Source organism: Aulostomus chinensis, chromosome 7 (assembly GCF_037954235.1).
Source record: "Aulostomus chinensis isolate RoL2024-O1b breed Wild chromosome 7, RoL_Achi_v1.0, whole genome shotgun sequence".
Lineage (NCBI taxonomy): Eukaryota > Metazoa > Chordata > Actinopteri > Syngnathiformes > Aulostomidae > Aulostomus > Aulostomus chinensis.
The window spans coordinates 16720863-16734205 of record NC_141326.1 but is presented as its reverse complement, the minus strand read 5'-3'; the positions used below and the strand labels follow the sequence as shown (position 1 = coordinate 16734205).

The 13343-nt window shown below is 41.5% G+C and overlaps 1 protein-coding gene across 7 annotated transcripts in view; it reads right to left on the bottom strand.

The window, feature by feature from the left end:
- Positions 1–13343, bottom strand: part of shank3a (SH3 and multiple ankyrin repeat domains 3a) — a 141492-nt gene that overhangs the window by 31276 nt on the left and 96873 nt on the right. For all 7 annotated transcript variants that reach the window (XR_015117052.1, XR_015117053.1, XR_015117051.1 and 4 more), the window contains one exon: positions 9482–9595. Coding sequence is in view for 4 of the 7 variants with exons in the window: in XM_086208806.1 (XP_086064932.1) it covers positions 9482–9595 (114 nt within the window). In the remaining 3 variants the exon portion in view is untranslated. The remainder of the gene's footprint in view (positions 1–9481; positions 9596–13343) is intronic.

Sequence of the window (13343 nt, the reverse complement as noted above, 5' to 3'; positions counted from 1 at the left end):
CGTGCCTTTGACTCAAGGTCAAGACAAGAACAAACGCACTCAAACACGTATTTAACAAAACCAGAGGCAGAAACGAGAGGCGTTCAGTTCTAATGGTTATTTAACGAGGAATCCTCAAACCGAAGTAAATATACTGAATCATCAGTGCTACTGATCTAGTTCCATACTGGAGATTCCCTCTCTGGTGACTGAGAATACCAATGCTACACTGTGTTATACAGTACATCAACAGTATTCTGAAGAAGGCCAAAACATCATAGGGATTCAACTCATGGGAGCAGCATAAATTCCCTGTTACTTCTTTACAGTCCACTTGCAAATAAAAGCCAAAAACGTGATAAAATAAAGCACATAAACATTAATGCTGTAAACTGTAACTGCAGAGCTAATAAAGATTAAGCACAGCTGACAGAATCAGAGAATATAAACAGAGTCGAGGCCACACACTGTTCTTAAAAGTCTATGATCGAGGATCTCCTAGAACAGAGAACCGCATGGATGATGTGTTTTTGTAGGTCAACCTGGAAGTCAGCATCAACATGGGTGCCCTCGACTTTTTTTACACTTGGTGTATAGATTACTGCTGAAGATAAACTCTGTGGCGCATGTAAGTTTATGATAGACCCAAGATAACCTGGGCAAACGAACGCCGCATATATGATTTCAGAAGTGTAAAGGCGATTGCTAGGAGTAAAAAGCTAATGAAGAAGTAAGCTGTGAACAAATGACACCTATGACACATAACATCGCCCCACCAAGCAGAAACTTCATTCCTATTTGGATGCAGTGAAATTCAATGTGCATATCAACCTCTTATTTAGCCACGTATTAGCAAACACGTAAAAAGCTTTGAAAGTGCATTGTTTCTTGATATGTTCATGCCGTAACAAAAATGTGACAATATCTTAAGTTAGCGTGAACCACAGACCTTATTTCAGGCACTTATCCTAAAACCCTTAACAAAAAACAAAACAAAACGATGACCTTGACATGATGGAAGTGGACGTCCAACAACGTTCACTTGGGATTTTGAGCTTTTCATGACGAGCATACAAGGTGGCGAGTTGTAACAAAGCCATTTGCGTAATTCCTAGATGAAGACCAATTATTGCCATTGGCCGGTGCCTGCACGCATGAGGCCAATAAAAAAAAAAACAAAAAAAACAAATAAATAACATCTGTAGGCGTCTCAGTGCGCAGGCAGCCACACTGATCAGGCTGCCTGCGCACTGAGACGCCTGAGATGTCTGTTTCGTTACTCTGCATTCTACTGGCACAAGACATGATGTGCTGTGGTGCTGCTGAGAGGGATAACAAGGAGAGTCCGGAGTGCATCTACTGAAGCTAACAGACAACGAACGTTTTATTTTCAATTTTTTTTTTGCGCTCAAGAGAAAACAAACACTCTTCATAATAATGCTCTTTGGCACCACAGACAGATTCTACTCTCCAGTAGACATCTATTTAATAAATGTTAAGTTCATTCATTTTATTTTTCAATTGTTTTCAATCAATCAATCAATCAATCAATCAATCAATCAATCAATCTTTAGTGACAGAATCTGGTTATCAACCGATCGTTGTAGCTTGTGTGTAGCAGTATACACTGGCCTGATCTCTAAATATTGGCACTGGCCACTGAAAAACCCATTTCAGTCAACTACTACTTACTTCTGTTGCTGGTGGATGTGGTGTGTAAGAGCAGCCATAACACTGTGAAATAGACAAGATGCGGTGTGAAATGCAGTAACCTGCATATGTCTTTGTGTGTATGTGTGTGTGTGTGTATGTGTGTATGTTTGAATGTGACCTGCTGTGATCCAATGTGGTCTCTGTCAAATGTGATATGTCTCTGCTCCACAGTGAGACCTGCTTCAGCTTTGATTCATTGTTCAAATAGCAGCACCATCTATTATGATTTGATATGGATCTGTCCTCCAGAGAGAGGGGGGGGGGGGGGGGGGGGGCTCAACACACTCCACTGACTTCTGATGAAAAGCACAGATAGTGGCCATCATTCTGCTTCAAACAAACACACGTAACACATGCACACCTACACACATACAAATACACGCATTGTGAACTGCACTGAGGAATATGTCACTGTAACACACTACATGTTTTTTACAGGGTTAAACGGCAGGACTTCCAGTCAATATCACTGACTCAGCTAAACTTTAACACACACACACACACACACACACACACACACACACACACACACACACACACACACACACTTCAGTTCTCTCTCACTCTTTTGAATAAGATAGATTAGTTGACTGCTGAACTACCTGCTGACTCAACACAGACTACACACACTAGGCGCGTGCACGGAAAAAGTCTCTGATAGCATGAACGCACCATCAACATTTGCAAACCGGCTCAATGTTTCACAGATCACCAGGACAAACTTAACAACTCAGCTCACAATCTACATGATTTGCAATCTGGGCCTGAGTGGACAAATTTATAGCAGGATGAGAGAACTTAACTGAGAGTAGTTTGTCATGGAAAAGCAAATGCTTTACTGTTGAGACATGAAAGACGTGAGATGTAGAATTGCTGTGTTAATAAATCACACGCTGACTGTGAGAGGACGGGCGGTGGGGGGCTTGATGAGGGATGAGGACACACTGAAGGATGAAAGAAACATTCTTGCTATACTCAAAATTGCATACTGTTATGGAAGCTCACCGGAGCAGCTTGAGATTTGCTACAGTTATATTTGATATTAGCTTTTGCATTTTGACACAACCAGATAGCTGTTATTGCAAAAGCTAATATGGTAAAAGCAGATTAACCAGGTTAACATACTTTAACCAGTGTGGTTTGGCAACGCTAGGCTGTCCTCTACCAGCAGCGACCTGCGAGGAACCTGGTGTGCCATTCCAGAAGTGGTTAAAGAGACGCTGTAATTTGTTTTGACCAAATGTAACGTTCAGTTTTTAATCTCAAATCCAGCACGAGTATCCACACTGCAACTGGCCGGGGTTTAAGGATTCTCCGTTACTTTGTGTGCCTCTTCTCTTTCCCCAACAGTCAGAGAAATAAATCAACAGTCAATAAATGAAGTTGCAAAGATAAAAGTCTGGTTTAAAAACCAGCTTTTCGTCTGGAGGACACCCTCCACCTCCAGGAGGGAACTCTGAATGAGGAAATGTGCGTCACGCTGTTGGTGAAGGTGATTCCCCCTCGTTAAGAGACGCAGATGAACGGCTGTCTGTGCACCAAAACATTACAGGATGCACAAGAAGGTCTCACACCGCTGGCTTAATGGAAGGACAACGCCGGGTGAGAAGAGGGAACCACCAAATAAAAAGAGGGAAACACACAGTCAAATAATAATAATGATTTTCATAATCTTCAAAAAAAAAAAAAATTCACAAAACGTGTTTCAAGGAGCCTTAAACGAATGGCTACTAAACACAACATTGGCCATATTTAAATCTGTTTTTATGACAAAAAGTTTAAAACATGTCTTAGCTACCTGCTACTTTTATGTTTCATCGATTGTCAGAACTTGTTTTCTTGTTGTTTGATATTCTCTCGTCTTCGAGGACTTTAATGGTAATAAGCCTATTATTATTCTCTGTCACTTTAATATACACGGGATAATCTCTGCAGCGCAGTCCTGTGTGTTGTTTTTAAATATCAATTCATTCATTCCATGTCTCCTCTGGACCTCCATAACACAGTACATCACGGTGGTAGTGAAAGGCAACTTCGGTTTCAAGTGTGATTTTCTATACAGGGGTTTTAAAACCCAAAGTTATCTGAAACAGTAAAATAAATATATTTATGAAGGAGCTGTCTGAGAAAGCTGCCTTCAGAAATCTAATGAGGTGGTGTAGGGTGGTTGGGTTTATTGTGATCTGCTTTGACTCAGTCAGGGATACAAATCAATCCACCGATTGCTAGAACACCGCGCGAACGCTCAAATCTAATTCTGCCCTTAGAAACTCTCAAATGTTGGTTTCACAGGCTGATTTTGTTTCTTCTCCTTCATGTTTATTTAGTCGTTAAAAACACACCTCACCGATCCATTTCTCTACCTCCCCTCCGACGTGCTCTGCTCATGTCAGTCTCAGCTGCCGCAGCAACACTGATGTTTAAGCATTCTAGAGGAGTGCAGACACATTCCCAAACTTCTTAATGGGCAGGCTAAAAATAGCTCAGGCTGGATGTGACTGGGCTGATTCATGCGGCTGTGAGTCATTCAACTGTGCCGCGGCGTGAGGACGAGAGCAAGGGAATGGAGTGAATGAGCACAAAGAGAGAGAGAAAAAAAGAAATGCATGCTTGTTAAGCTATTGGACCATTGAGAAAATCAAGCATTGCTTTTATTTTCCATCACAGAGAAAAATACTTTTGTTTATGGTCCTTTAGGACACCAGAGGGTCTGGGGGCGCCCTGAGAAAAATGACGGCTGATATAATGAAAATTAGGACGGCTGGAAATTGAAGTTTTGTTTCATTGACCATCTGGGCTGTCCATTAGGCTGCCGATTTCTTATTGGGGGGTAGCAGGATGGGGCGGGGTCTTTATTGACTAGAGGGCTGTAAAAACCCTAACGGAATTGTAGCCCAGAGATTAACAGTACTGTTGGGGAAAATGAGTGGCCCCCAGCAATTTGGTCCCACCATTAGAGAGGGAAGAACAGTTCATACTCCCATCATTATCCCCTCCATTAGCACGAGTAAACATCAACTATTAACCCCTTCGCAGAGCAGGAGGAGAGATGAAGATATCAGACATACTCTACAGATTTTTTTTTTGAAAGAAAGTGTTTAAAAATGACAATTTGACTCTCAGTTCTGTAATTTATAATAACGCCTCCTAAACATAATCAACTGTTTGCCCCGAGCCAGCAGAATTTCCCCACTGCATCACTCTTAATGAGTTCAATCAATAGCCTTTGCTTTTTCCTGCTCATTTTCTCCATCACTCGTTCATACTTTCTTTTTTTCACTATAATACCTTTTATTTTCTTTCTCTCTCTCTCTCTCTCTCCCTCTCTCCATTTCTGTCAGGCACTCTTAAAGATTAAGTGTTGGCTGCAGGTAGCGCTGGTCATGTGGTGACAGATAACAGCCGAGGGAGTCGGTGATGGTTTAAAGTATGCTTCTTTCCCTGCACTCAACTGCTCTCTCTCTCTCTCTCTCTCTCTCTCTCTCTCTCTCTCTCTCTCTTCATTTTCATCATTGCATTTTTTTGGTCCTCCTTATTGCCATGATTTCCTCTCTTTTTTTAAAACCCCGACTAAAAAAAGAGATGAATAAAGAGGGATAGTACTTTCAGAGGCATGACAGCTGGGTGATGTACAGTGGCTGAACGGAAAAAAAAAGAGACAGACAGAGAGAGAAAGAGAGAGAGTGAGTGAGAGGGAGGGAGGGAGGGGGAGGGAAATAAGAAAGGAGGTAAGAGAGAGAAAGATGGAAAGAGAGAGAGAGCTGTAGTATTTGGGTTACTTAATTGTAGACGGGTCTGTCTTTCCTGCTTCACTAGCCTGAGACATATTGCCCTGTCAGTGATGCCTCAATGGCTGCCTTCAGATAAACAAACCTGTGTGTGTTTTAGTGTGCCCCAGCATGTGTGTGTTTGAGTTTGTGTGTGTGTATGCGTGTGTGTGAGTGTGTGTCCATGTGTCATGCTGTTATTCTGCTGTTGCATCACTGTTGATGAGTCTGGGGTGAGATTAGTTTAGATATGCCTCAGTATATTCAGAAATTAGAAAAAAACCTTGAAGACATTGCTCAGTGTAATAATCATTTTTTTCAGAAGTAATATTTGCAGCATGCGTATTCTTGCCTGGGGAGAGATGTTCAAGGGGCTCCTGCAAGTTTTGTGGTTTAATGCAACCAAGCAGGCCGATGCTGCAAATCAAATATGATCACAACAACACGGAAGGTCCACCTCTCTGATACGACACAAACACACGTTTCCTTTGTACAACTGTTACTGTTTAAATGATATTTCAAGTTAGTTTAGATCACCTTTTTGGTTCAAACAAGCACTTGGTTAAGTTTCTGTAACAAGCAAGTTTTTTTTTTGTTGTTTTTTTTAATACTGTCACCCTGCCTCCCCTCACACCCTTGAAAAATCTATATTTTATTGCTTACGTTGCATACCATGACACCAACTGACTCCAGCATTTTACTTTCCGTCATTATTTTCTTAAGAAGAGCAGGTCGCTCTTAAAGCCAGTTACCTGTTAACAATGGTTAACTAATCGTTAGTAGTTTACTCTTATTCAAAAGTGTTACCACAAAACCCACAGTAGCAAATGTATTCTCCTTTCACTCTGGACAAAACAAATAAATAAACCTGACTATCGTCTGGATTTATTTTCAACGGGAGAAAGAAAATTAGCGGCCATTTCCGGGTCAGACGACACAAATTTTTGCCTCTTTTCCAGCTCACTGCTATTGAGTCGCCACCAGTCAGCATTCTATAATTTGTAGCCACATTGTTTACGAGCGTCTCCTCAAAATGGATTCATTTTAAATACTAAATTAAGTTACTCTTACAGTGCGTCTCTGCTCTGATGAGTCCAAACTACAGACACTTTCATTTGATTTCTCATTCAGTCCACGTCACCTAGCGCGGCGCTAATACCCCCAAACAGGCCATCGTCACCACTGGGCCGTGTGTGGCTATATGGAACAAAGCAAATGTATTTCAGTGATTAAGTTTCTCCGGAAAATCGTTTCATCCCTAAACATTACACAGTGTCAGCAAGGAGCAGCAGGAGATACTTTTTAATCCCTGAGAAATAGGAATCTGAGTTTTTCAGGATTTATGAGTGAGTGGGGGCACAATATCAGTCCCATCTCCCTGCCCCTCTCTCCTGGCTCCGCTGTCTCCACTTGGCTGTCCTTTAGAGTATGCTCCACCATCCGTCTCCCTCGCTATCTGGGCCCTTTCTTTCCCACCTTCCTGTATCTTTTTCTCACAATGCATTTAAATGGGGTATTTAGAGATTCCTGCCTTTTTCATCTTTTCACACCTACTCTGAGCTAACCTCAATCCCTCAACAATCATTTGAAAAGGGAAAAATACCCCAATTGCTCCAGAAATATGTCCCCGGAGAAGCATGACAAAAAGATATTCATGACAAATTTGTCCTTGTCCCGTTGCTAGAATGTGTACTGCTGCAGCGCCTCACATCAAACTAAACTTTCTCACACATTCACCAGATGTTCCTCACGATGCCTTTTTTTATGAAGCAAAGAATTTAAATTCAGCACGAGTGTTGCACATGTTGTTTCTCCTGAGACCGCAGCACACAAAATGTGCCATCTGCTAATTAAATTACAGTCTACACGGGATGCGGTCACGTTAATCGGACTCACTCCTGGTTGTTTACAAAGGATTCCAGTTAAATCTGTCACAGTAACATGCATGGAAGATTTATCTTCCCGGTCGTCACGGTTTTCACACTAGTTGCTTAAAATAGTTGTTACATGAAAATGTGGACCTTTAAATGTATTCAGTGTCAATTTTAATGTCATTAGTGAGTGCAGCTGATTCAGATGCTAATCCGTTTTCTAACACATCAGTGAATTATCTCATATAAAGTCACACACTGAGCACATTTAGAATCACTCTGAGTCAGGACCTTTACTGAATGGTTCCTCTCCGGCAGATAAAATATAACCGATTCTTTTTTCATCACCGTTTCCTCAAGCACGGATGCTTTCTTGACCAACATGGAACAAAATCGCACTCAGACCAAGCTGATGTTTGAGTTGTCGAGGCAGCTCTGGTAAACCGGATGGTAACATTTCAATATGTCACAAATTCATTCCTGCAATATATTCAAAATCACAGATTGGCTTTTTACAGCATAAATCTCAGGACAGAGATTCTCTATCACTTGTTATGTATACTCTCAAAACAAAGCTACAAGAGATTTTAATGACAGTAAAATAAAACAAAAAAAAGTTAATAAACTAAACTGGAAGCTGAAGATTTTTAAAAATGGATCAATTTGAGTGTGTCAATGATATTTGACTGCTAATTTGCTAGATTTCGATCAAATATCCTTTTTATCTTGCCGTCGGTGCCCTCACTGTCTACATGTTTGTTTATAAACACATCCAAAAATGGCCGACCTTTCCGGTGCACCTGTGCTAAATTCAACGCTAATTAAGTGTCCTTGTGAGCTTGAGAGTCTTTGGTGGGAAATGAAAGACAGTCAGCAATCAGGACGGGAGATAAATGTCAACTAATGAGAGAGAAAATGAGAGCTTTTTATACTTGAAGAGAAACATGTTGTTTTTTAAGAGAAATGGTAAAAGCCTGCAGTGTTGAATTATCCTATTTCCATTATCCAAAGGGAAGCTGAAACAGGGAGATGATGGCTGGAAATCACGCTAATCATGTTCACTTGTACAAAAACCCGGGTCGTCTTTTATACCTCATGTTGGAAGATGACAACTTTACTTTTTTTAAGGCCTTCAATTATTTGGCAGCTCAAAGCTACAGTGCGTGCACACGCGGTAAATGGCCGAAATGCAAATGCTAAATATGATTATGTCAATATTTATAAAAAAAAAATCTATCAGTTTGACATCAACCATAAAAACAAGATGCCAGTTGTTCCTTGTTTAACATCTCCATTAAACCAAGTAAATAAGCAATTTGAAAAAAGTACATTAACCTCATAAACTTCACACAAAAGTCCAACTTTACAGACGCATCAAAAACCCCAGAAAGCTTTGGTTGCTTTTGTTTTTGTGGTAAAATCAGATATACAGCACAGATAAAACTTAAAAGTTAAACTTTCCCTTAGAAGTGTCACTTTTTTTTACCCGTGACTGCAGAAAGAGCCATGCAATCAAAAATGCACTGTCCTACGAAAAACAAATACCACGTCTGTGCATATTTGGCCGATTGCAACACAAACGGGATGGCTTTAGCACCGATTCGGTATTTTCTTGATCACTTGGGAAAAAAAATAAATTTAAAAACTGCATTTTCTTTATTATTGTTTTAGGGAACAAGCAGGCAGTTGTGGGAAAATCCCAGAGTTTTCTGTAGCTCATTATAATCAAAATATTTCCTTTTTTTCATCAGCACACCCCCTGACATGTTCGAACTGCAGGATGGATTCAGCTGTTCAGCACCATGGACAGAATCCTGACCAAACACACAAGGGCTGTGCTCACCGTCCCCTTCTGGCTTACTTCTCGTCTGAGAGAAGGAAGTGTGCTCCAACCATGAAGAAGTTGATTTTGCGTACGCAAGAGACTGCGGCGAGTTCTGAGTATTAGTCATTACCGAATATATTCAACTGCCTCCGTGAAGCAGGTAAATGGTGCAACATGGAGCTCGACGTAGAAGTGTTCCTACGTAACTGTAAAGTCTTATGTGGTTAAACTTGCTTTTTTCTATCAAGCTATAATTCAGTGAGAGGCAGCAAATGAGCAGCGTATGTGGTAAATCAAGTCGGAGTGTGTATTTGTGGGTGTCTTACCTAGTCGTGGGTCATACTGCCTCATCTGAACTTCTTCCACACAGTCTGCTGGAAACCATCCTGTCCTTCCTTTGACTGTGCCTTCCCAGAAACCTCCTTCACCTATACTCAGCACTAGCAAAGACAGAGAGAGCAGGAGAGACCGAAATCAGTCATGAAAGGTTCTAAAACTGTCATCGCTGGAAGGAGGCGGAGCCTTTCAAATCTTATAGACAAAAAAGACAAATAGACATCCCATGGTGAGGTACTTTTTTTATGTTGTGAGTACAAAAACACGTGAGTGTGTGCAGAAAAGAGGAGAGGTTATTCAAGGCAGAATGAGTGACGTTTCGCTAAAGAACATCAACATAAAAATAATCCTTCTCAAAGCCCACATGTATATTAAATGAAGCCTCTGCCCTTTGCCTGTATTTTCTTATTTTTCCATGTTCAGGGTTTTTCTGGGTATCAACCTTCATGTAGCCTCAAGCCGACAGCAGCGGGACCAGGTGTGAGACTGCAGGAGCACTGCAGGCGGTCACACTAGCTGGCATTCACTTACACTCATTTTCTCCTCTTTTTTCCATGTTCCTGGCCAGTTTTTGCAAATATGGGTATAGCAGGCTGAAACACTAGACATAACGAGAGAGGATCTGGGGTTGGCTTTCACTCCATGGCAATTTCACACCAAGCGTCGATAAGGAGGAGGAGCCAACTTTGAATCTTGTGTTTACACACCACAAACTGTATTCTGCCTTTAAGTAAACTGACAAAAGTTGGGAGCCATGTAAAAGTATTGCTGTGTAAATACAACTCCTGAGTTGAGTAGTACACAGATTTTATTCTCTTTCACCGCTATAATTGATTCTAAATTGAGAACAGAAGAGGGAAAACAAAAGTTGAGTGAAGAAGTTGGAGGAAGACAAAGGGGGATGAAGTTAAAAAAACAAAAGGGAAATGTAAGGTGAGACGATGAAAGAAAACAGGAGATGAAGAAAAGGGAGAGATTCCTTCCGCTGTGGTAATTAGAGATGAATGTATAGATGATATTGATCTTCCCTGCGGGATTGAGCCAGCATGCTTGTTTCTACAACACTCATCCGTTATCCCAGCAAGCCAATGCATGCACGCACGCACGCACGCACGCACGCACACACACTCCTCAGATATCACCAGCTGGAACTGAAGCTTTGCTTGAGCGAGCCCTTCCTCTAAACTGGTTGCTAGGATACGGCAGCATGATGTTGCAGCCAGCAGACAGGCTGCTAAATGATGTGGTCTGTTTCCTCTGAACTATATTCCACTCTGGCATGAGGACATGTCACGGTGATGTAACCTGAGGGCACAGAAGCAGCCAGATGGACTTCATCAGAAGCGACATGATAGTAAAAGTTCAACTATCTGCCATTCAGAGCTTCTGTTCCTGTATCATGTAACTGATAAAGAGGCTATTCCATAGAATGAATTGCCGCTTGGGTGCCCAGGTAGTGTAGCACTCTTTGGTGTAGCCTCTGGCTTTGTGGCGTGTCAGTTAGACATAACTGTCCTTGTTGGAGAAAAGGCTAAAAAAAGGTAGATACATGATGCATTGCTATAGGATACCCTCATCCTACTTCTTCTTAGACGCAGGTCCATCTGAGTCCTCTTCTGACACACATAGAACCAGGCTCAGGTTGGTCCACTCTGGCCTGTACCCTGGCTGACTACCATCAATTCGCCATCGCGATTATACCAGTAATGTCTGGAGGTTGCATCTATAAATAGAACATTTACAGGCTTTCAGTCTTATAACGAGAGAACTCTCTCATTGTCTTTCTCAAGTGAATTCGCTCGCTGTTGTCCTGTTGTCCCTGTGAAAAAAACATCACACACTGCAAATGTTGGCCTTAACAGAGTCCTAAAGCCTGGGGATTCCATCCATGTGAGGCTGAAATGTTGATTAATGTGCAGAAAAAAAGGAAGAAAGTTAAAATTGTACACTTCCCATTCCCTCGTCTCAATGTCAAAAGGTTCTTTGAAAGGTTTTTTTCAATTAAATACCTGAAATAAAGTCTGTGGTTAACGTGCAGCTGTAAATATTCCAATGCTTTCCTCTTCAGTATAAAATATATCACTAAATACCAGTCAGTAATACACGTATTCATCTTAAAACAGTGGTTGCTAACAAGGCGCTAAATGGGACTTCAGAGGTTGTTGTGGACAAAATACGCCACCACGCCAAAAACAGAAGAGAAGCCAAGCTGGTGGCGATGAAGTCATTCATCTCTGGTGTAGCGTGGTCAAAGCATAACTTTGGCTTTGGACGACTAACACCTGTATTTAGCCTAAAAAAATAATAAAAGTTGTAATTATTGTGAAGATTACTTTGCTGAGAAAATGAAACCAATCTTATTTCCAGCAGTCGTCGAAAATTCCACTCCCCACACACACACACACACACACACACACACTAAAATGCCGCCATTACTTCATGGACAGGAAATAAAAAGTCAGCCAACTACAACATGCCAGGCTCATCTCATGCTGGTTTACACACACAGGCATATTAAAGGAGAGAGTGGCTGTTTATTGACTCTCCACTGGAAAAAAAAAATAACATGACAGAGAGCACACACACACACACACACACACACACACACACACACACACACACACACACACACACACACACAGACTGAGACCTCTCTCTCTCTCTCTCTCTCTCTCTCTCTCTCTCTCTCTCAGCATCTCTGTCCCTGTCAGCGGGTCCATTCATGCTGCAAAGGTGTCTCCTCTTTCGACGGGTGCTGGCCATGTTCTCACTTTCCCATCGACAGAAATGAAAGAAAAGGTGAGACCTCGGATTGATCTTACAGGCTGCTGCAGCCCCCCACCCACTCACACACACACAGATTCTGATCACAAATGCCTGTCGCTATTGACAAAATCAACCACATCTAGATGGCAAAATTCATATAATATATGCTTTGCAAATATACTGTATGAATCGAAACCATACATTCAACTGGTCACCCCTGCTGAGTGAGCTCAATCTCACAGTGCTGCTAGACCAAATGACCTCACACGATGTTTATCAAGCTCTCGGCCACCAGGTAAAACTCTGCATTTAATACAGAGTTTGTGGCCATGAGAGGATGCAGACTTGCGCTGGTCATCCTCTTTGTTAAGTTAAATGTGGATAAAAAGCTTAATCTTCTTTCCAAATGTTATCAGACCAAAGTCAGAGTGAAATGAGTGATTTCACTGGGGGTTGTGTGACTTTCAAAACAATTCATCTTCCGTTTTACAGCCTCCAACTGTAACGGTGGAGTTGGACACAAGCAGAGTCTGTGACATATTTTCCACACAATAGCTTTGAACAGCTGTACTTGGTCAACCGCTCTGATGCTGCAACAATAATAAGAACGACCGAAATTTCGTACAGTTCTACATGATACAGATGCATACACCTCGCTGTCAAATATCACACAGGATAGGTGAAACCACACAAACACACAGACACACACACACACACACACACACACCTCTTAGCTACACATAGCCCAACAGCCATTCTTTTAAAACTTTCCATGTTGAGAGGTACAGTAAGAGGATACCAAGCTCCAATGCAAATATTTCTTTAATAGATGTCCCTAGAATGAAGAAAAAATAAGCTGAGCTCAGGCAGGAGAAGGAATATATTTAGATACACACACCGGAGACTGAAGACTGTCTTTAAGAAGAGTTCCTTCAGAGCGAAACAAACAAACTACATTTCTCTCTCTGCTCAAGTCTGTTGGGGCGTAACTAAACAACAGCTACGAAAAGCAATCAACACCTCAGCTGGACAGCAGATTGTCCCTCTACTGCACAATAAGAGGTCAACTGCATCTCTGCAAGCAAT